Source organism: Neovison vison, chromosome 6, assembly GCF_020171115.1.
Source record: "Neovison vison isolate M4711 chromosome 6, ASM_NN_V1, whole genome shotgun sequence".
Taxonomy (NCBI): Eukaryota; Metazoa; Chordata; class Mammalia; order Carnivora; family Mustelidae; genus Neogale; species Neogale vison.
This window is the reverse complement of record NC_058096.1, coordinates 2,033,036-2,056,071: the sequence shown is the minus strand read 5'-3', so window position 1 is coordinate 2,056,071 and position 23,036 is coordinate 2,033,036. Positions and strand designations below refer to the sequence as shown.

Sequence of the window (23,036 nt, the reverse complement as noted above, 5' to 3'; positions counted from 1 at the left end):
ACGCATTCCATCACTTCGTGTATGAACAAGAACTGTTATTCACAACAAAACAAGACCAAAGATAGAAGAAGGACGTTAGTTTGCATTTTTTCCGGCTCTCGCTAACGTCGGGCTTCACGGGAGGGAGCTGGCTTGTCCTCTGTGCTGGCGCCTGGAACCCTGGTGGTAGGACGAGAGGACGCTCTAGGGCCGCTTAGATCCACACCTGCTAGAGGGGGTTTAATAGCCGAGGCGGCTGGCTTTTCACCGGAACTGGGCCAGTGGTACTTTTTTCCAGGCCAGTGACAGCGTGGCCTCTGAGATCTGTGAATGAACTTGTCGTGCTCTGTGTCCTCCCACGCTCAAATCTGGCTGGTGGTTTGAGAGGCCCCTTTACCCTGATGTCATTTCGTGGCATGCCTCGGCCACGTGGGAGACGTGGCTCCTGAGGGCTGTGGCTCTCGCACACTGGGCGCCTTTCGCTGGGCAGTCGGGCAGGTGGCATCTGCTTCCGGCCCACACTGCTGGGACACTGCCGGGCTCACCGTGGCAAAGGCAGGTTTTCCGAGATTCCTGCCCTCGATCGGTTTCAGACGGTATCACTGGCAACTTCTTCGAAGCGACAGGCCCTCAGCCTTCATTTTCGAGACAACATCGGCCCAGTACCCCGGACGGAAGAGCACGGCGGGGGCAGTCCCCGGGAGCTCGGGGGCTGGAGGCCCTCTCATGGGGCGCAGCTTCTCGAGAGTCTGTAATCATTCAGACTTACAGTTGAAAAGATCTTTCCTTAAGGAGGGGATGTCATAAATTTCGACGACTTCACAAAGGACATCCTTAAGTAAAACTGGCGATTTCTGTCCTCAGGTGCATGGTGGGGAGGAAGCCACTGGCGTGCCTCTCCAGGCATGGGGGGCCTCGGTTCATGCTGGGGCCTCCGGTCCTGGGCACCGGGGCGTGTGGCAGCCTGGGGAAAAGGGCGGCAGTGGGACTTCCAGGTGCCCCAGGATCACCCTCTGAGAACTGCTCTGGTCTCCCTCCCGGATGCCGCGTTCCATCCTCCTCTGTGGGAAGCCGGCCCTCTGCCACCCCTTCTTTGCTCCTCAGGGAGCTTCTGGTGCATGGAGCTCCTGGGCCCCGCCCAGTGTCCCCTTGACAGAGCTGCCGTCCCCTCTTGGCAAGGCCCTCGGCTTGTCGAGGACAAGCTCCCGGCCCACTGACTTCTGAGTGAGGAGTGCATTAACATTCTGGTTACGCTGAACGACATCGTGGCTGGTCTAATCACTGCTGCTAATGCCTGCCGTGTGTTCACAATGTCTGCTGTGTCACAATGTCGCAACCTCCTTGAGGAGGCCTTTCCATAAGCTCTTTCCATGCCATCGAGAGGCTCGTCTGAGCAGCAAAGTTGGGGTGGGGACCCCTGGTCCGATGCCACCACTTCCTAGACAGACCGTTACCCTGTCCCGCTCCTGTTCCAGATTCCACAGCCAGCGCCCCCTCCTCTGGAAGCCCGATGTACAAAGTTTTTGAGTAAAACCGAATCCCTGTTCATTTATGAACTTGAGAAGAAGGTGATTTTCCTCGTGGCTCTCGCGTGTACCTTGTCGCCGAGCCACACTTCCCTGTTTGGTGCGGCCAGAGGACAGGGAGGTCGAGAACGTGTCCGGTTGGCATGGACGCTCTGGAGTGGGGGCTGCGCACGGCCCTTGCCGGGGCCCGACCAGTGCTCTCCCTCTGTTTCAGTGGTCGACAACAGTAGCAACTGGGCGGTCTGCGGGAAGAGCTCCGGCGTCATCTCCATGCCCGTGGCCGCCCAGGCCACGCACCGCGTCCACATGGAGGTGATGCCCCTCTTCGCGGGCTACCTCCCCCTCCCCGACGTCAGGCTGTTTAAATACCTCCCCCACCACTCGGCGCACTCCTCACAACTGGACGCTGGTAAGGACCTTGAAGGGGAAAGGCGCAGCCGCTGTCGGAGGGAGGGAGAGGTCCGTGCGGGCGCTGGGACGCTCGCCTCGCGGGCACCGGGCTGCTGACGGGCAGCGGCTGGGGGCGGGGGGGGCGGGGGGCAGGGTGTGGGCATCTGCTAAGAAGCCACCGTGGGTCCTCAGACGGCCCGTGGGCTCGCTTCTCTTTAAAGGGGCCACCTGGCTTGCTCGTGCGCTGAAGGCCGCTGGGGTGGGCCTGCTGCTCCCCCGGGGTGGCTGGGGGCCGGGTCGCTGGCCGGGGTGTCACCGGCGGTGCATTTTGCAGATAGCTGGATAGAGAGCGACAGCCTGTCGCTGGACAAGCACCTGGACGACCAGCCGGACGGCGGCAGCGTCCGGAGCCGGGGCAGCGCGCACTCGGCCTCCAGCGGTGAGCACAAAGGCCTGCCCATGCCCCGGCTCCAGGCGCTGCCGCCGGGCCAGGTCTTCAACTCAAGCGCGGGCACGCAGATCCTGGTCATCCCCAGCAAAGACGACCACGTCCTCGAAGTCAGCGTCACATGACCGTGCCTCGAGTCCGCACACGCCCCCGGCCGGGTGTGGGCGCACGGGAAGGGATCCTGGCTCCATTGCTCTCTCCATCGTGACATTCTAGCGCTACCTGGACTCGCGGTGCTTCTGCCTGGCCACGGAAGCATCGGAGGGTTTTCGGCGTGCGGCCGGTCGGCTGAGTTAGAGCGTCATTTTTGTGTTGTCCGCGCTGTAAGAGGACTCGCTGCTCTCCTCTCCCATCCCTGGGTCCCTTTGCTGGTGTCCTGCGGAGTCTGCAGAGCCCCGCCCCCGCCCTGCGCCCTCACCTGGCCGCCTCCCCGTCTCCTGGTTCCTCATGGAGTCCGTGTGCCTTCCAGGGAGACACACAGCAGGCCCTGCCGTCTTCGTTGTCACACGTGTGTGCCTTCCTGGTCACACGGCTGCCCTCTGGATCCCAGCCCGGGTGGATTTGTGAGTCTCCTGGAGGGTGAGACACCATCTTTTACCCGAGATACGTAGCGATTTTCTAGAATTACACCCTGTTAGGGCAGATCAGTGAGGCTGAGGGCTGGGTGGGGAGGGAACAGAAGGACCCCCCTTCTGTGCCTTGGGGTGGCCCACTGGGTGGACCTGGAGCCTCCATTAGCTGGAGCCATCTTAAAGGAACTCGGGGAAGACGAGACCAGGGCCTAAGGGACAACTTGGCATTGAACTAGTTTAGGAACAAATGTTTCTGGAACCCCTGTTCCCCATGATGTTGACTGAATGTCAATATGCACTTGAAATTAAATATGTATTTATTTGAATTACCATTATATATGTGGGGGTGATACGTCGTTTTCTTCTCACCTTTAAAGCGTTGACATGTCATCGTCACTGTATAATCGATGTGTTTCTTCTGCACCTTAAGTCCTAGACATTAAGAGGCTCCATTTCAGGGGGACTGGGGGGGCGGCCCTCTGACTGTGCTTCTAGTTTGGTTGTGGGAAGGACGAAGAGTCTTGGAATATTCTCTGCCGGTCCACTAAAATCGCAGTCACGCCATACCAATGGATTGATTTGCTTTTGGTTGTAAATTTAATTGTACATATGGTTGATTTATTATTTTTAAAAGTACAGACTAACGGATGTAATGTTTATGTATAAGTTGCACCAAAAATCAAGGAGAAAATAAATGTGTGTTTGTTTTTACTGGTGTGAGAGTCACAGCTTGTAAATAAGTGTTGGGTGTATGGAACCCTTTCCAGCTCTCCAGAGCAATGTATTTTTGTACATAAGAAATAGAGAACTCTTACTCCCCTGGGAAAGTGTGCTTGGAATGGAGCGGAGCAGACTGACCCAGCGAGCGTAGTCAGGTCCAGCGGAGGTGGGGCAGCCTCAAGCATGTGAGCCCCAGAGGAAAGGGACCTTCGCAGCTGCTGGTGCCGCGGGTCCTGCCGGTCACCTGCGGGAGAGGCCGGTGTGGCGGTGCGGCGGGGAGCGGGGGCCACGGGGGGGCTCAGGGTACACAGGGCGGCTGCGTGCACCCTTCTGTGTGCTGACTTTCCACTTCCTCAACAAATGAGGTGGTGTGAGTCCCCGCCCCCCGCCCCATGTCTTTTTCATTTACAGAAATTGGAAACGTGTAAAGAAGACAAATATTGGAGTGTTTAATTAAACTGTTCAGAAAACTATCTTCCTTAGGTGCACTTTAAAACTAATCGACTTGGTCAACTAGTTAGGCAAATTAGAACTTCAGAATCTAATGATAGGTTAGGGTTTCTCAAATAAACTTATTTTGTTGTAAAAATTGACGATGGCCTCCAGACCGGCCAAGCCTTTTGAGTGAAGAGAACTTTGAGATTTGATTCTGGCAGAAAAGGCTCACACTGGTATCATGTGGCTTTACCTCTCCCCCCTGGGGGGGGGGGTGTGATTCGATGGTTACCTTGTTTCTGTTTGATTTTGGGTTCTAATCCCAGATGAAATCCTCTCTAGTTACATAACATACTCGGAAAAAATGGAGAAATCCAAAGTGTTCTTGGTGGCTTTTTACTGTTTTCAACTGGTATAAATTCAAATTTATGGCTGGTTTGCCCCATCCCCCAATTACCCATAAGATTTTTTGGGTGAGTGCCTCTATTTTTGTTCTGTTTTGTTCAACAGAAATGAAACATGTTACCTAAAACATCATCTTTTTTTTTTTTTTAAAGCAGTAATTGGGTTTCTGTTGTGTCTCAAATAAAATAAGGCTTATGTGTTTGAGACGAGCAGGTTTTGTTAATAAAGATGTAGCAGCTGTTAAAGAATTGTGAAGCCGGATATCGAATGAGCATCTAAATGGCAGAATATGCAGCCGTTTTACACACACTGCGCAACATGTAAGTACTAGCAAGTGGAAAGGGATATAAGTTATAATTTTGGTGAATTTCATGGGGTTTCCTGTGATTGGAAAAATTATAACTTCTGGTTCTAATGTGGAAATTGTTGTATTCAATCTGAAAATGACTTTTACCTCCAGTCCATTGTCAGCGCAGCCGGTCGCGGGTTGGATTCTATGCTGGTGGGTCTCGGTTGATGCCCGTGGTCAGCAGAGACAACACACACACAGGCTTCCGGTTTTTGAGTGATTAAAATAAGATTGACTTACAAAATCAAATTAAAGGAACACTGCAGATGTGTCCATAAAAATAAGAAGTTATAGTACTTTTTAAAGACCGAACTATGCGGATCTGAATGTTTCGCTGTCAGCTGTGATCTTTAAAATAAACCCATGATTTTGGAATTCATTTGCGTTTTCATGAACGCGTCCCTCTCGGTTCATTCTTGGCGCGCGTCCGGCTGTCAGGCCCGAAAGGCTGGGGTTCCGAGGCGAGCAGGCGGCCAGCTGGTGACTTCGACGCTGCCGGTTAGACCCACTCCGTTTACTGGTTTGCTGGGAGAGTCCTTTTTCACGTTACTCTGTAATACTCCGTTAGACTCAAACCACTGTACGAAGACTGTTTAAATGTGAGCACTATCATTCTGGAAATACACATTTTAAGAAGAAACTTTGCTGTTTGAACGTCATTCTTTGGCTGAGGCGCATGGAGGTCGCGTGCGCGGACCTGAAGGACGGCCCCGTCTTGTCCCCCGACCCTTGCTGCGGACTCGGGCTCCGACCGCCCGCTTCGCGGGGGCACCGGGGGTTCCGTCGGGGTGCGTCACCCCGCAGCCCGCAGGACCGGAGACGTGCGAGCCTCCGGGCTCGGGGCACCCCGGGACGGAGCCGCGGGCCGCGCGCCCGGGAAGGGAGCTGCCGCCGCGGCGTCCGCGCCTCGCCCCTGCGCGTCTGCGGCTCCCCGCGCGGCTCCCTGTTCGGGCCCCGCCCCGCCGTTCGTCCTGCGGGGCCGTAAGTGCGGGTGGGGTCGGGGCGCCTCGTCTACTCCCGGCCTCAACCTTCTAAGCGGCGCGGGGGCGAGGCCACCCGGCTGGACCCGAGCTCCAGCCTCGCGGCGGGTCCCGCCGGTGCGACGCCCCGGGGCGGGCTCGGCCGCGGGGCGCGGCGGGGGCGGGGCACGAAGCCTGGGGTCCGCCTCGGGGCGTGGCGGGGGCGCGGCCCGGGGGACGGAGCTCAGCCTCGAAGCGCGGCGGGGGCGGGGCACGAGGTCTGGGCTCCTCCCCGGGGCGGAGGCGTGGGCGCGGCTTAAAGGCTCGGCTCCGCCTCGGGGGACACCGCCCCTCCGGGCCTCCTGGGGGCGCTGTGGTGCCGCGCGACGCGGCGGCCAGGCCCGGAAGTGCCTGCTTGGGGCCGGCGGGCGGGGCGCGGCGGCTGCGCGGCGGCACACGTGCGGCGGCCGCGATGAAGTTCGCGTACCGGGTGAGCGCGGGCGCGGCCCGAGGGTTCGCGGCGCGGGGTCCGGGGAGCGGCGGCGGGCCTGGAGAGCGGGGCCTGGGCGCGCGCGGGCCGGAGCGCACTGTCAGCCTGTAGCCCGCGCGGCCGGCCTCGGGGCGGTGCGCGGCGGCCCCCGGACGGGACGGACAGGCGGCGGGAGAGCGCGGAGCCCCGGCGCGGAGAGCGGCGGCGGGCCTGGCTCCCGGCGGCTCGCGGGGCGCCTGCCCTCCTCTTCCTCGCGGGCGGGGCCGCTCTACGCGCTCGCGTGCCCGCCCCGTGGGGCCGCTCCTCGCCGGGCTCCGCACTCCTCGCCGCGCTCGCCTCGGTGCCTCCCTGTTGCCCGCGCGGCCCTTGACACGGCCTGAAAGCGCGGGAATCGGGCCACGGGGCCTCCGCCGACGGCCTCGCCGCCGGCCGGGCTGCTCCCGGTGCGCTCCCGCGGCTCCTGCTGTCCGGGGTCACCCGACCCGCCTGCGGAGCCCGTCCGCCCGTCGCGCTGCCTGCATGCCCTGCTCGCGCTCTGTGCTGAGCTCTTCGCGGCCCTGCCTGGCCGGTGGAGACTGGGAGGGCCTGCAGGGCGCAGACCCGGGGCGCAGCGCCGTTTCCAGGCCGCCCTTCAGTCTGAGGAGTTCCCGGACTGGACTCGACAGGGTTGCTTTGTTGGGGTGGCCTTGAGCCCAGGGTGCTGGGGGGTTGCCCTCCATTGCTCCGCTCTTCTCCCGCTTCAGCTGGGTCCCCTTCGTGTGTGGAGACCGCCCCCCGCCCCAGACACTCACAGTGGCCCTTATCCTCTTCGGCAGGGACTTGGAGTTCCCAGGGCTGGGACTCCCTTCCCCTTCCTGTGTCCCTCCTGGCCGGACTGCATAGGTGGTCAGGAAGCGTGCCAGGAGGGACCCAGGAATGGCCAGGGACCTGGGGGAGCGGGGGAGCTCTGTGCTGCCCTGGACCAGAGGCCTCCCTTAGCCTTTCCTGCACTTTGGGGCTTTCTTTGTACTAAGATAGTTTATTTGCTTTTCAGTTTTCAAATTTGCTGGGGACAGTGTATAGGTGCGGAAACTTGAATTTTACACGTGATGGAAACTCACTGATCAGCCCTGTGGGAAACAGAGTCACTATATTCGACCTTAAAAAGTAAGTGGCTGGAATGACTTGAACAGCACGGACAGCTACAGCATGCAGCAAAAACTGACCGTGTGTACCTCCTCCTCCCCTTCCTAGTGCACCCCCCGCCCCCGGGGCAGCCGGGAGGTTCTGCAGGTGCACGTAGTGTGAGCGCCTCACTCGCAGGACTGCTTTGCTCTAGTCGCTCCGGGCCCTCGCCTAAGCCCTGGGGTCTCAGTCACTGTGCTGGGTGCCGGCTCTGGAGGCCACCCTGGACCGTGCTGGGCCAGTGCTGGAACCCGGCGGTTCCACTTTCCAGCTTCACTTTCCTTCTCCTGAGCCGGCACCTGGCTCTGTTCCTTCTCCTCAAGGGGAAGAACTCCTGAACGGTTGTCACCCCTTCCCAGAGTCACGTGGCCAGGGTGAGACCCTCCGGTTGCCCGGGGGTGCCTGGAGTTGTGTCTGGCTCTGCAGGCTCTGCCTCCCGGTCTCAGCAGAGGGGCGATGGTCCCTATCCTCTCTGGGACTCATTTCCTGACGCCCCCAAGAGCAGTGCCCGGGCGGGGCACCCTGGGCCAGCAGGTGAGATGGTCACAGCTGACGGGGCTGGAGTGAGGACCGCACGCTCGGTGGAGACCAGAGAGCAGAAGAGTGGGGCACAGTTAGCCCAAGCCAATGGCTGCTGCTTCCTTGTTTCTCGTGTTACTTACTTTCCCGTTCTGTGACGACAGCCTCACGGGGCTGTGCAGGCCCAGGGGTTAATTCCTTCTGGGGAACATTTAGCACATTCCAGTTTGGGGACTCGGTAGCCTTCGCGGAGATCTCCTGGGATGCACTTCTGCGGACAATCAGAGCCCCCCCCAGTTTACTTTTTTGTGTGAGAGGGGGCTTGCGTGCCTGCATGCGTGCCTGTGCGTGTGGAGGGGGCAGAGGAGAGAGGACCTCGAGCAGACTCCCCACCGACCGCAGAGGCTGTCGTGGGGCTCCACGCCGTGACCTGAGATCACAGCGAGCCAAAGTCGAAAGTCAGACGCTCAACCGACTGAGCCACCAGGTTCCCCAAACCAAAGCCCATTTTTAAGGTTTTGAGTATGTTTTGCCAAGTTTTCTGCAGGAACCTGGTCTTATTTCCTCTTCTCCAGCAGGGAGCTGGGGACCAGCCGTGAGCTCTGGCCCCAGAGCCGGCCAGGGACAGGAGGGGGTAAGGGGTTGGTGGTCTGAGGCCGCCCCTTCCTTGCCTCACCACTGAGACCAGCTACACCGCTCCGGTTTTTGTCTCTCAGCAACAAATCCAACACTCTGCCCTTGGCTACGCGGTACAACGTCAAGTGCGTAGGGCTGTCTCCAGACGGCCGCCTGGCCATCATCGTCGATGAAGGTGAGCGCCCTCGGCAGGGAGGCGGCACGCAGGCAGCTGGGGGGACAGGCAGGGCAGGCGGCAGGGTGACTCAAGGCCAGCATCGGTCCCACCGGGGTCTCAGCCCCTCCAGTCGTCTCCCCCAGTTGCTTCCTTGCTGAGACCATCTTGGGCTTTGGGGTGAGGGCGTGGGGCGGGGGGTGGACATTCCCAGCGTCGTCCCAGGCTGGGCCGTAGCTGTCCTGTCTGGCGTGACCCACACCTGCCACTGTCCCTCCCGCAGGGGGGGACGCGCTGCTGGTCAGCCTGGTGTGCAGGTCCGTGCTGCACCACTTCCACTTCAAGGGCTCGGTGCACAGCGTGTCCTTCTCTCCGGATGGCAGGTAGGGGTCCGGGGCTTGGGGCAGGGCGCACACCAAGTCCAGACCCTATGGCGGGTGCCGCCGGGCTCAGGCACTCTTTCGACTAGAGGCATCAGCGTGGGAGCCTGTGCCCAAGCCTCCTCTTGGCCGCCCTCCAGGTTCCCATAGGGCCGCATGGCCACAGGCCGTGCTCTCCGTCCTCCACGGCTGGTGCTCCCATCTCGAGCGGGTGGTTCTAAAGTTGTGCCACCGGAACCGCTTCCAGAACAGTCGTGGGCCTCTGACGGTCCTGCAGTCTCCAGACAGAGCCACAGAGGAGTCCTTGGCTCGGAGTAGCGCTGACCCCCAATTTGAGGTCCACAGGGAGGAGAGTGTGTGCGCATAGGGTCCTGGCCAGACCCGGCCTTGCTCCGGGTTCAGGGCTCCAAGGGAAAGGGCTCAATCCTGGGGTGCTCACGCCCAGACTGACCTGGATGGGCCGTGGAGGGGGCGGCTCTGGGTTTCAGCCATGAGCCCCCAACCCATGTCCGGCCTCAGAAATCCCTTAGAAGGTAGTGGCTCTTCCTCTGTGCTGTTGCACGGAACCCGTGTTGTCCTTCCAGCTCCCCCGGGGCTGGTCCGAGTGTGGCCAGGCCTTGGCGGCTGTCCCCCAGGCTGGTGAGAGCACCGGGGGTGCCTGTGCTCCGGGACAGCAGAGTGGCAGGGGTCAGCGTCCCTGCGAGAGAAGACGGGGGTTGGGGCCGTGGAGAGCCGGGCCCCCACATTCGCCTCTCGTAGGAAACTGCTCAGGGCAGGGGCGCTGTCCTCAGGCTCTGCCCTGGGCTCCGGACTCTGGGGATGCTGGATCTTGATGGCCCCTGTTTGCTGCAGGAAGTTCGTCGTCACGAAAGGCAACATCGCGCAGATGTACCACGCCCCTGGGAGGAAGCGGGAATTCAATGCCTTCGTCCTGGACAAAACTTACTTTGGGCCCTACGACGAGACCACGTGCATCGACTGGACAGACGACTCCAGGTGAAACCCGGGGGCGGGGCCTCGTGTTGGACGGGGAGCCCTGGTGACTCCTGTCACATCCCAGAGTTCCACCTGGAAATGGTCTCTTTCGAGTGTTCCTGGGGCTGGAAGCCGGTGGGCTCCTGGCTGTGAGCGGGGCCGGCACGGGCCTGGCGTCTGTCTCTGGGAACCAGAGCGCAGCTTCTGGTCCTTGACAAGGGCACCAGGATCTGTCGTGCCACATGTCAGAGCAGCCGTGTCCATGGGAGGGTTGCGGGGCTTCTCCGCACAGGGGCGCCGGCCCCGTCTTCTCACGGCTGCTCCCCCACCGTCCTGGAGGGCTGCTGGCTCAGGGTCTGCCAGGGACGTGTGGGGGCTGGTGGCTGGTGCCAGTCTGGGGTCGGGCACCATGGGGGACGGGGGAGCAGGGGGGCAGTGTGGCCCTCGGAAGCCGCTGTGCTCCTGGCAGACAGGTCTTCGGGGCCGGAGCGGGGCCCCCTGCCGCCTAACCCGCCCCCCCGCCCCCCACTGCTTCAGCGAGGCACCGACGGTTCCCGGGTTTGGCTGTGCTTGTTCCAGGAGCGGGGCTTCCTCAGGTGGGGGGCACGGACAGTCAGGGAGGCGTGAGGAGCAGGACTCCCCACGTGGCAGCCGATGGGCTTGGCGGTCACTTCTCCAAGCCCCCCGCGCTGCCATCCCGTGAGGGACAGCTCCGTGAGGAGGGACGGTGATTTGACCCTGAGGAACGTGGGGGTGTTGCCGACGCTTGGGGAGATTCGGGCCGGGCAGACCCGGGCTGGTCACTCTGGGCGGCTCCTCCGTGCTGGGTGGCGCTGCCCCAGGAGCCCTGAGGACGAGCCCGGCCTCCTCTGTCCAGGTGCTTCGCTGTCGGGAGCAAGGACATGTCCACGTGGGTGTTCGGAGCCGAGCGCTGGGACAACCTCATCTACTACGCGCTGGGAGGACACAAGGACGCGATCGTGGCCTGCTTCTTTGAGTCCAGCAGTCTGGATGTACGTCCCCGCGGAGCCCAGCGGCACCCCAGATGGCAGCCACGCACCCGCCTCACCCGTAGACGCAGGCGCCTTCCCGGGTCACCTGGGGGTGTTCGGGGAGCAGCGGCACCTGTTGGCTGTCCCTTGCGGTCACCTCTTCCGGCACTCGGGGGCGGGCCGTACGGGCCAGGGGATTCCGGGACCGCGAGCCTGCCTCGTGGCTGGTGGGCACCGGCGTCGGGACGGTCTCATCCGTTTCCCTCTACAGCTCTACACCCTCAGCCAGGACGGGGCCCTGTGTGTGTGGCAGTGTGACACCCCCCCAGAGGGCCTGCGGCTGAAAGCGCCCACGGGCTGGAGGGCAGAGCTGCTGCAGGGCGCGGAGGCGGAGGAGGAGGACGACGAGGAGGGGGAGGAGGAGACCACCGTCCGGGGGAAGGCGGCGCCGGCTGCGGAGGAGCAGCAGGGAAAAGTGAAGTACTCGCGGCTGGCCAAGTAGGTGTCCCTGCGGGTGTCTGCGGCTCGCGCCCTCGGGGCTGCCATGTGACGCACAAGCCTGGAGAGCAGGCTGTGCCGGGGGGCCGGCCGGGAGCCGCCTCGTGTCCTGGGGGCAGGGGCAGGGAGGCTCAGCGAGGGGCAAGCCTTGGAGAGCGGGAGCGAGAGGCCAGGGCGGCAGGGCCACGGGTCCAGGGCCCATGGCCTGGGGATCCCAGGGGGCCGGGGCAGGCTGAGGTCAGCGTGGCCGTTTGGCCCCGCCTGCATCTCCTTGGAACCCCCGTCTGCTTAGGTACTTTTTCAACAAAGAGGGAGACTTTAACAAGCTGACGGCCGCCGCGTACCACAAGACGACCCACCTCTTGGTCACCGGCTTCGCCTCTGGGGTCTTCCACCTGCACGAGCTCCCCGAGTTCAACCTCATCCACTCCCTGAGGTGAGCGCCCCCTTGGCACCGTGGCGGGGGGACGTGTGCAGGTGGGGGTGGGGCGCAGAGCACCAGGCGGGCGGTGGCCCGGGGCTGACGGTGCTGCCTGCCTGCCCCCTGTCCCCCTGCCCCCACGGTGCGCTCCTGCTCAGCGTCTCTGACCAGAGGATCGCGTCCATCGCTGTCAACGGCTCCGGAGACTGGGTCGCCTTCGGCTGCTCAGGTGCGCCTTGGTGCGCGGTCGCTCGGGGACGAGAACAGTCGCTGCTCTCGGACTGTTGACGTGGCCCCTCGCCCCCCAACCGTGGGGCTGCGCCAGCTCCCGGGAGAAGCCCCTTCCACGCGCCGTTGCGAGCGAGCACGCTGGGTGGGCCAGGGACTCTCGTGGGAGGGAGCTGGGGGCTCCTCAGAGCTGCGAGCTCCCCGTTGCCTGAGCCCCCTTCTCGGTGAGCCACTGGGCCCGTGGCTGTGGGCCTCTGGCAGGGGGGTCGGGTGCTGGGGCAGGTGCCTGCGGGACGGTGACTCAGGCCATCAGTCTCTGCCGGGCGCCCTCTCTCGGGTTAGGGGGCTGGGGGTGCCGGCTGCCTGGGTCTGCCTGCAGGCCGCTGTGTCGGGGACCATCCCGAGCCCGTCCCTGCGTGCACTCTGCAGGCCTGGGCCAGCTGCTGGTGTGGGAGTGGCAGAGCGAATCGTACGTGCTCAAGCAGCAGGGCCACTTCAACAGCATGGTGGCCCTGGCCTACTCCCCCGACGGGCAGTACCTCGCCACCGGCGGCGATGACGGCAAGGTGGGGCTCGGCCTGGGGTGGGAGGGCCGTGCGGTCTCGTCCTCCTGGCCCCCGGGGAGGGAGAGCCAGGCCCTGACTTTGGGGCTACCCCTGCTGCATCCAGGCTCATGAGAAGGCGTCCCCCGGCTCCCCAGGACTTACAGGGGACAGCCGGCGGCCGTTTCTCTATTAACGGCACGGCCTTCGGTGCGCATGCAGCTGATCGGCTGGGGGTCAGTCCATGGGGGCAGCTGTGTCACGGTGCGAACTCGTTGTGCCTCTTGGGGTGACACGGGCTCCCGCCAGCCCCCAGGCCTCCCTCATGGGGGCGAGGGACGGGTGTGTGCACAGCTGTGGAGGGGGGCGTGGTTGAGATGACCCGTGCATGTGTCCCTGAGCTGTGCCCAGCCCCTCACCCCTCACCCCCACTGCCGGTAGGTCAAGGTGTGGAACACCCTCAGTGGTTTCTGCTTCATCACTTTCACGGAGCACTCGAGTGGGGTCACCGGTGTGACCTTCACGGCCACTGGCTACGTCATTGTGACCTCTTCCATGGACGGGACTGTGCGTGCTTTTGACCTTCACAGGTGACCTGCCCGCTCCATCCCCTCTCTAGGTGGGCCTTGAGAGCGCTACAGAGGGCTCGTGGGCTTGCTGGGAAGCACGTAGTGTGGACAGGCTCAGAGCGAGCCTGACCCCTGGGGCCCCAGGGACTCGAGGTGTGGGGCTTTGTGAGCCGTGCCAGCCGGAGGCCTGTCTCCGGGCAGGTACCGGAACTTCCGCACTTTCACGTCCCCGCGGCCCACCCAGTTCTCCTGCGTGGCCGTGGACTGCAGCGGGGAGGTCGTGTCTGCCGGGGCCCAGGATTCCTTTGAGGTCTTCATCTGGTCCATGCAGACAGGCAGGCTCCTGGACGTGAGTGTCCGGTCTGGGGGCAGGGGTGGGGGGTACGGCACGTGGGAGGGTGCCTCTGGGGACCCCACAGGAGGGGCAGTGGCGTCTTCTGGCCGCGGTTCCTCCCCCCTGCACTGAGACCCAGACTGTTGTCAGCTGCCCGTCCTGCAGCCTCGGTGCGCAGGCCTGGTACGCGGCGTGGTCCCCGGGGCTGTCTTTTCACGCCTCCTCTCTGGACACCGTAGGTCCTATCTGGTCACGAAGGCCCCATCAGCAGCCTGTGCTTTAACCCGGTGAGGTCGGTCTTGGCCAGTGCCTCCTGGGACAGGACAGTGCGCCTGTGGGACATGGCAGACAGCTGGAGGACCACAGAGACGCTGGGCCTGACCTCGGATGGTGGGTGCATGGGGGGCACAGGTACAAGGTGTCACCGGCGGAGGGAGGCCTCGTTTCGGAGCCGTTATCCATCTGTCCCAGGTGTAGGCACGTGTAAACCCGGACACCCAGCTGCTCCCCAGCTACTGGGGTTGGTGGCCCTGTTCTCTTCCTCGGTGTCCGGCTCCTCTCCAGGGGAGTGAGCCGGGCGCTCCCCCCTGAGCTGCCATCCCTGAGACACAGCTGCTGTTCTTGAGCCCGAGGTGACTGTAGGCGCAGGAGGCTACCCGGGGCCCTGGCTTCTGTGTGTGTGGGTGAAGCCGTCCTGCCCCGCACGCCCCCCGGGTGCTTCGTGGGCCCCTGGGCGCAGCGTCTCTGCTTGCCCACGCAGCTCTGGGACATGCTTGCAGCTGCCGGTGGCCTGCCTGGCTCTCCGATGGGCCTCCGCCCTGAGCCCTGGCCACCCGCTGGTGTGTTTAGAGGCTGTCCTGCGGCTCTGTCAGAAGCACCTCTGTTGCGCTCTCCCTGGGCCTCCCCCTGCCCAGCCTGGCCTCTTGCTTGTCCCCTGCCCCCAGGCTGGCCTGGGACAGCCCCACGTGGGGCCTCTCGCCCCGGAGCTGGTTCAGGCCTGGGGCCTCTCCCGCAGGGTGGAGCTTTTGTGGGGAGAGCCAGGGGCCCCCACCTGTCCTGTGCAGACTTGGGGTGCTGCTGCCCGCCTGGCTTTCCCGGCGTGAGGCTGGCCGAGGGTGTGGAGGGTGTGGCCGCCGGCGGACCGTGAGCTCTTCCTCTGGCCCTGATGATGCCTCTCTCTCCAGCTCTGGCCGTGACCTTCCGCCCTGACGGCGCGGAGCTGGCTGTGGCCACCCTGAACTCCCAGATCACCTTCTGGGACCCTGAGAATGCCGTGCAGACGGGCTGCATCGAGGGCAGGCATGACCTCAAGACAGGCAGAAAAGAGCTGGACAAGATCACTGCCAAGCACTCGGCCAAGGGGAAGTGAGTGCCTCTGTGAGCCGCCGCGGCGGATCCCGCCCCGCAGTCCGGGGGTCTGTGTGGCCTCGGGGCTCCTCCCCCGGGGGTCACAGAGCCTATGTCGGGTCTGTGACTGGTCAGTCTCCATGTCCTCGTGCCCCCTGGGCTGCGGGATCGGACGGGACCGGCGGCTGTGAGCGCAGCTTTTCTTGGGTTTTTTGGGGTGCGTCTTCGGGTGGAATCTCTGGGGGGGTCACGCAGTGTCCAGGCTTTGCTTCTGTGAGGATCTGGAGCGTTTTGCAAAGTGGCTGCATCACCTGCGGCGGCCGGTCTCGCCTGCCGCCTACCCCGTTCCCACGGGCTTCTAGACGACAGCCCTCTGGGCCGGGCCGGGGCGCTTTCTGCGCGTGGTTCTGGTTCACGCTTCCCTGAGGCTGCAGGCGGTCGTCCAGGGCATCCGCTCCTCTGGGTCAGGGTCTTCAACACGGCGACAGTGGTCCCGCATGGTCCCAACAGGCGACGCTTGGCGGATCTGGGCTTGGACGTCCCGCTTTCTGCCCGGGGCTCTTTTCGCTCCAGCGGTGTCTTTGCGGCATGAGCGCTTTCTGGTGGATGACGTCTCGCCACTTTCTTCTGCTGCTTGGGTTCTTTGGTGTCACACGTGACACTGTCTCGTGAGCAGCCCGGCCGGTGGGGCCCCGGCTTTCCCTCGCACGGGGCTGAGCAGGCGGCCCGGCCAGTGGCTGCTGTGCGCGGGGCAGGCAAAATGGCCTTCTTGTCCTGTCCCAGGAGGGCCCTTCTGAGAGAGGGTCATGTCTCTGGAAGTTTCTCCTGGGGGTGGTGCTGCTGCGGAGCCCGGCGGGTGACGGTGTCTTGTGAGGCCCAGGCCAGAGCCTCCCGAGAACGGAGCTCCTCCCGGGGCTTGGGAGGGGGGAGAGTGGGGAGCCACCCGTCGGGGGTCTCAGCAGTGACGAGGCTCTTGTCCCCTTGGCTTCAGGGCCTTCACCACGGTGTGCTACTCTGCGGACGGCCAGAGCGTGCTAGCCGGAGGGATGTCCAAGTTTGTGTGCATCTACCACGTCAAGGAGCAGATCCTCAGGAAGAAGTTTGAGATCTCCTGCAACCTCTCCCTGGATGCCATGGAGGTGAGGGGGAGTGCCGGCTGCCTGGCCCCAGCACCCGTCCCCCCGCATGCCCAGGCCCGTCTCCATGTGCCCAGGCCCCCATTGCTGTCTGAGGCCCGCCCCCTCCTGAGTTGGTGGCAGGGGACGGTCCCTGCAGATGGGCAGGCTAAGTGAGCAGACGCCCCCCACGTGTGCCGGCCCCATGGAGGCTGCGGGAGCGCTCACTGGGGGCGCGTTGGAGGGTCCCGGCCCCATCCGCCTGCAGCTTCCGCCTCACGGGGGTGAGAACTGGCTTGTCTGTGCCTTGGGATCTTTGTGTTCCGTGGCTGTTCTCCATGGGGCCACGTCTCCACCAGTGTTTGTGGCGCGTGAGCGAAGCAAGGCCTGGGGGCTGGGCTCTTGCTCTCTACCTGATGAGCAAGACCCCTGGGGTTTCATCTTTCCAGGAGTTTCTTTTTAGATTTTATTTATTTACTTGACAGACAGATCACAAGTAGGCAGAGAGGCAGAGAGAGAGGAGGAAGCAGGCTCCCCGCTGAGCAGAGAGCCTGATGTGGGGCTCGATCCCAGGACCCTGGGATCATGACCTGAGCCGAAAGCAGAGGCTTTAACCCACTGAGCCACCCAGGCTCCCCTTTCCAGGAGTTTCTAAACCGAAGGAAAATGACCGAGTTTGGCAACCTGGCGCTGATCGACCAGGACGCCGGGGTGGAGGACGGAGTCGCAGTGCCCCTGCCGGGCGTGAAGAAAGGTGAGCAGGGGCCCCCGTGCCCCCCAAGGCCATGGCCGCAGCAGGTGGCCCTGCCCAGCACCCACTGCTCCCAGGAGACAGCAGCTTTGCTTTCCTCTTGGGGCCGCAGTGATTACGTCCAGGAGCTCTTGTCACACACGAGTAGTCCGAGGCTGCCTGTCTGTCTGGGCCTGCGGCTGTGCTCTCTGGCCGCTGCCCGGCCCTGTGCCTTACACTCACCCCCACGTGGGCCACGAGGAGGGTTCTGTGGGCTCCGGGGTCAGGGCGCTGGAGTCAGAGAGGCCCAAGGAGGGCACGCCCCTCCCAGGGAAGGGGTGGCACTCAGGCTTTAGTAGACCATTAGAAAGGGACAGCCGGCAGCTAGGAAGTCAGTGTGCCGGCTGTGGCCACACAGCTGCCCTGCCCGTGCCAGCCTCGTCCCTCACCCCAACCTGGGGCTGGCCTCTCCCCACCCGCCCCCGACCTCTGGGGCTGGCCTTCCCCCCCTACCCCCACCTCTGTGGCTGGCCTCTCCCCACCCCCACCTCTGGGGCTGGCCTCTCCCCCCTCACCCCCACCTCTGGGGCTGGCCTCTCCCCCCTCACCCCCACCTCTGGGGCTGGCCTCTCCCTCCTCACCCCCACCTCTGGGGCTGGCCTCTCCCTCCTCACCCCCACCTCTGGGGCTGGCCTCCCCCCCCCCCACCCCACCTCTGGGGCTGTCCTCCCTTCTGGCGTTGGCCTGGGCCGGCTCATTCCAGCCCGGCTCGTGCCGCTCCAAGTGCCAGGGAGCCACACTGCATGTTGGGCTGCAGGGGCGCCCCAGCGACTGGCTGGGTGCTGGGGGCAGGACTGCACCGTTGATGCAGGGCCTGGAGCAGCCCCTGACCGCGCCACACGTGTTCTCGGGCATCTCTTCGGGAAAACAGGTTCCTCAGTTCTCAGTGATGTGTAAAGGTGGTTCCCACCGTGTCTGCAGACTTCCTGACGGTCACGGTTTGAGCAGAGCAGGTGCTGGAGCTGAGTGTGGGGAGAGCCAGGGTCTGCCGGACCCACAAGGACGCAGCCCCAAGTGTTGGTCGTCCCGAGGTTGGGTCCCCAGCAGCGTGTTTGTGAGGAGGCAGGCACAAAACATCACCGAGGTGGCCGCCAGAGAGGAGGGTGGCTTTTCTCAGATGACTCGCGGGTCACTGACTCTCGAGCCACAGGAGCATATCATGCCTCAAACAGGAGATGTGAAAAATCAGTTTGCAGAAGGGACCCACGTGGGGATGCCCAGGGCAATGAGCCTCCACGGTGCAGAGCTGCCGCGTGAAGTCGTGTGAGCTGTGCACGGCGCTAAGTACCGGGCAGAATGGGCGGCTGGGGCCTGGAGCCACCCTGCCTCCCAGCCCTGGGGTTAGGCCAAGGCCTTTTGCCAAAACAGACAAGCTGTCTGCTGGCCGAGCTGGGTGGATGCTTGGGAGCAGGGGCTCCAAGCGCTCGTCTGCGGAGGCCAGCGGTGCCTGTGAAACAGCCGCTGGGGCGCAGGACACGCCTGCTGCATGTGCAGATGGAGCGGGAAGGCCAGGGAAGAGCAGCGGGGTCCCTGCCTTCGTCCTGTGAGCGGTAAGGGAGGTGCTGCCCTGTTTTCCAGGTGACATGAGCTCTCGGCACTTCAAGCCTGAAATCAGGGTGACCTCCCTTCGCTTCTCTCCCACCGGTGAGCCCCGAGTGGCGGGTTGTTGGAGCTGGGAAGGGCAGGGGTAGTCCCGCGGGGCTTCCAGTGCACACTGTGGGCTTGTCACCTGCTCCCAGGGATAGGGCTGGTCACTGCTCTGGCCGGCCCTGGGCCCTACTGTTCTTCAGAGGAGAGTGAAGAGGGTGGCCTTGGACCCACTGGGCATTGAACCGGGGAGGCGGACACCCACCCTGAGCTCCACTCTTGTGTGGCAGTCATCTGAGGGGCCGCGGGAAGGGTCTGTGTCCACAGGGCCTGGGACCGTCAGGTAAACGTGGTCCCGTGGAGCGGGCAGGACACGGATGCTTGCAGTGGGCTAGTGTGGGGCCATAGGAAACACTCCCCCGCAGGGCGCAGAGCCGTGCGTGGCCACGTACACTGTGCAGGCCAGCTGCAGACCGTGGCCCAGGGACAGCGCTGGGAGCCCCTCCCTTGGGGGCCTGTGGTTTTTCTGGCCCGTGGCACTGCTTGTCCGGGCGTCTTCTCTGGGCTCCACGGTGCTGCTACAGTGTCTCTGCTGAGGCTGTGTGGCCCGCAGAGACGGGTGTGCGCCCCTGCGGGGACCCGACCGGGCCTGGTGCACACGAGTGTGTCTGCTCCCGTGAGCGCGCGCTAGCAGGGAAGGGGGGATGCCTGTGTCGGCGACCCTGGCGCCACCCCCACCGTTCCCCCCGCCGAGGAGCCAGTGGCTGGGGTGGGAGTGGGAGGACGGCGTCCCCATGCATCTTTCTTGCTGTTGGCGTTTGGGACCACGGGGACGTACCCAGTGTCCGTCCTTTAAAAAGGTGAGGGAAAGTGAGAGTCGGTGTTGGGGAAGGCTCTCGCCGGCTTCGTTTCCCAGGACGCTGCTGGGCGGCCACCACCAGCGAGGGGCTCCTCGTGTACTCCCTGGACGCGCAGACGCTGTTTGACCCGTTCGAGCTGGACACTGGCGTCACCCCCGTGCGCATCCGGGCGGCCCTGCGCCAGCAGGACTACACCAGGGCCATCCTCATGGCCTTCCGGCTCAACGAGAGGAAGCTGCTGCGGGAGGCGCTGGAGTCGGTGCCCTGGGACGAGGGTGAGCGCTGGGGCGGGTCCCCCAGGGCCGGGAGCACCCCGTGTCCGGGCTCGGGGCTCTGCAGAGCCGTCCTCCCCTTTCCTGCCGATGGGAGCCGTCCCTGCCAAGCCAGCCCAGTTTGCCCCTGCTCCTGCAGTCGCAGTGGTCAGCTCCTCGCTTCCGGAGCCGTACGTGGAGAAAGTGCTGGAGTTCTTGGCTTCGTCCTTCGAAGTGTCTTGCCACCTGGAGTTCTACCTCCTGTGGACACAGAAGTTGCTCCTGGTGCACGGGCAGAAGCTGAAGGCCAGGTCAGAAGCACTTCCCTGGGGTCGGCTGTGGTCCCGTCCGTCGGCTGGGCTCTGTAGGTCGGGAGGCTGCGAGCGCGCCCACGAGCGGGGCCGTGCGGCGCCGGGCTGCGGCCGTGCGCTGAGGCGGGTCTCCTGTGCAGGGCGGGGAAGGTGCTGCCGGCCGTTCAGTTCCTTCAGAAGAGTATCCAGCGGCACTTGGACGACGTCTCCAGGCTGTACGTGTTGCCGTGGGCGGGGCAGGGGGTGCGGAGGGGACGGCGGCGCTGGGGGGTGGCCCCATCCCCAGCTGGTTCCCCCCAGTGGGACTCGAGGTCCCAGCTTCAGGCGTGGCCAGGAGTTGAAAAGAGAGTGCTCTTCCGGTGAAACCAGTACCTCCCACCGTCAGCCCGCGGAGGAAGGAGTGCCGCGGGGGGTCCGGAGCCTCTGAGAGTCCTGTCGCGGCTGCTTTCTTCCTGGCTCAGGCCTCTTCTGCCCCTGCCCTGAGGTTGAGCGGAGGGGTGGGCATGCAGGGCACCCGGGGACTCCGGGGCCGTCTTCAGGGCCCGTGGCCAGGGGTCCCCACTCCATCCCCAGCGGCGTGTTCCCTGCCCTGGCTGTCCAGTGACAGCTTCCTTGGTCTTTTGGAGCCTTGAAGAAGCCCTTCCTCCTGGAGGCTTTTGTTCTGAGAGTCCTGGCCACTGGCTGGGTGCTGTGGGGGCGTGGGGGTCCTGCGTCAGTGCTGCCCTGCTGTTTGTTGGGGCCTCTGTGCCTCTGCAGAGCTCAGTCCGAGAGACGGGGCTCCTTGTAATGTGGTGTTCCCGTAAACGCTTCGTTGCTGGGACGCCTGCATGTGGTGGTTTGCGCTGATGTGGGGGCGCAGCTCGCTGCTGTGTACTAATCAGGGGGCTCCAGTTACGTTGCCAAACGGGATCTTGTTTGAGGTTTCCCACAGGGCAGTAGTTTTCTCAGCCCTTTGCCTTGAGTTCGTCCATACTGGGTGGTTTCCTCCATGGAAACATGGGTGTGATTTTTCTCTTTACTTTGCTCATGGGGGGCAAGAACTGAGTCTGGGAGCCCCTCTCTGCTCTCTAGAATGGGTGTGAAGCCGGGCGGCAGCCCCTCCCTCGGGATCTGGTAGTGCCGGGGAATCTGTCTAGGTCTCCTGTGGCCAGTTACTCTTGGGGTCCCAGGGAAGGTGCTGGGGCGCCCAGGGAGCCAGAGTCCCGGCAGGAGAGGAGAGTGGTCCCTTTGCCTGACGGGACTCCTGTGCACTTTGAACAGCTGTGACTGGAACCGGTATAACATCCAGTACGCCCTGGCGGTGTCCAAGCAGCGTGGCCTGAAACGCCCCTCAGAGCCGCCGGGGAGCGACGACGAAGCAGACGCGTCTGATGACGACACTCTGCACCTGCTTGGCGCACGACACGGGGATGGAGATGGGGACGGGCACCTGGTGTAGGGCTGGCCACACTTGCGGCCCTGCTTGTTGCGGTCAAGACCGCCGACGAGACGGAGCCCCACGGCCTGGGCCCGGGAAAGCAAGTGAGGGCGGCGGCACGGAGACGCCAACGGGAGGACGGCACCTGCTTCCTGGGCCAGCACCGGCGTGGCACACGGTCCCGGGAGCCGTGTGCTGTGAGCCAAGGTGAATGTCGCTCGTGCGCTGTTGGAGATGCCTGTCTACAGAGATGAATGGGTCCGTTTTTATAGACTTGAACTTTGTGTGACCATTATTTATATTTTTAATACAGTTTTGATGATTTGGAGATGAAAAAAATGAGGTTTTCTATGATAAAAGTGTGGATTGAATCTGCACTCTGAATTGAAAGCGTTTGTACCATTGGGGTCACCTGCCTGTGGCCTCTCTGTGCTGGGGGAACGGGTGAGCAGGACAGCTGGAGCGCCCACCATGCCCCAGCCCGCGTGGCTCCCGACCTGCGTGGCCCCCAGCCCAGGCTGTCTTGCCTCTGGAGTCTCCGGGAGTCTCTGCGCACTCTGACTTTGGAGAGTGACACACGGGGATCCCTGGGGCTGGGACTGGACCGTGTTCTTGGGGAGCTCACTCAGACCTCCTGTGCCGGCTCTCTAGGGCCACAGGGAGGAGAAAAGCTGGGCTTTCCCGTCAGGCCCCCGTCCTGGTCCCTGAGGCTTGGTGGAAGCAGCTTCCACTCAAGAGCAGGAAAACAGGGCCCAGCCGGGTGCAGCACTTTCTGGACAGTGGGTGGGAACAGCGTCTGCTGTGTCTCAGCCTGGGGCTCCTCAGACCACCTGCGCCTGCTCCTGGGCTCTGTGACCCAGGCTGTGCACCCATGGGGTGTGTACCCCGGCCCCTCCACACAGCTGCGACGGCAGCCCTGTCCAGTTCGGGCGGCTTGTCACGCTGCTTTTCTGATAGGTTTCATGTGTGCCCGATGAAGCCCAGAAAGCTGACAAATGGAGTGGAGTCTGGAGGCTCGCAGGGGGAGCCCTCAGCCCTGTCCCTCCTGGGCACCTGCTCCCCAGCCAATGGGAGATGTCACAGCCAGTGCGAGGTGGCAGGGCCCAGCCAGTGAGAGGCCACTGCACTACCCACTCCCTGTTCACTGCAGTGAACCGGACTTGGTTTCTACAGCCCCAGCCCCCTTTTCCTCTATCAAGAGGCTCCCCTCTGCCCTGTTTTCCTGATTTGCCTGTGGTTTCAGTTTTCCTGCAGGTTCTTTTTCACGGGCTACAGCTCTGCGATTCTCCAGTGAACACGTTTTTGTCGGTAAAACTGAGTTTTATTTTTGAGGTTAAAATGCCGCTGAGCCGCCCCAGCGGTGCAGACGACTGGGAGGTGGGGCTCTGCAGGGCCCGGAGCTGCCACGGGGTTGGTGGAGAGGCGGCCTCGTGGCTCCCAGCCCTGCGGAATCAGAATCCGCAGAAGGACCTTCCTCAGGGTGGGGCAGACCTAGGGCACGTCGGCATCACCCCGCGACTCCGTCGCTCCTGCCAGCTCCCGTTCTGGACCCTGGGGGCGGGGGGGAGCTGGGCCCCAGGAGCCGGGAGAGGCCGGGATCCCGCGGGAGAATGCCCGGCTGCAGGGAAGGGTCCCAGGCCCGTCCTGAAGGGTCAGGAGCAAAGGAGCGGGAC

The 23,036-nt window shown here is 63.5% G+C and overlaps 2 protein-coding genes across 3 annotated transcripts in view; both read left to right on the top strand.

The window, feature by feature from the left end:
- The window catches only part of TRAPPC10 (trafficking protein particle complex subunit 10), a 78,938-nt gene extending 75,312 nt beyond the window's left edge, over positions 1-3,626 (top strand). Inside the window, exons 22-24 of one of the 2 annotated variants that reach the window (XM_044250789.1) lie at positions 1,720-1,914; positions 2,230-2,279; positions 2,373-3,626. In XM_044250789.1, coding sequence (XP_044106724.1) covers positions 1,720-1,914; positions 2,230-2,279; positions 2,373-2,468 — 341 coding nt within the window. In that variant the 3' untranslated portion in view covers positions 2,469-3,626. Of the gene's footprint in view, positions 1-1,719; positions 1,915-2,229 lie in introns of both variants that reach the window. The other variant, XM_044250788.1, reaches the window with a different exon arrangement.
- Positions 3,627-6,238: 2,612 nt separating this feature from the next.
- On the top strand, positions 6,239-21,740 carry PWP2 (PWP2 small subunit processome component). Its single transcript, XM_044250791.1, has 21 exons — positions 6,239-6,273; positions 7,307-7,419; positions 8,673-8,767; positions 9,030-9,129; positions 9,979-10,122; positions 10,979-11,114; positions 11,365-11,591; positions 11,884-12,027; positions 12,171-12,241; positions 12,670-12,806; positions 13,224-13,372; positions 13,553-13,700; positions 13,925-14,075; positions 14,870-15,050; positions 16,024-16,171; positions 16,793-16,901; positions 18,516-18,581; positions 19,441-19,659; positions 19,796-19,946; positions 20,087-20,161; positions 21,207-21,740. The coding sequence occupies exons 1-21, from the start codon at positions 6,256-6,258 to the stop codon at positions 21,382-21,384; spliced, it is 2,760 nt and encodes a 919-aa protein (XP_044106726.1). The 5' UTR covers positions 6,239-6,255; the 3' UTR covers positions 21,385-21,740.
- Positions 21,741-23,036: the final 1,296 nt, after the last annotated feature.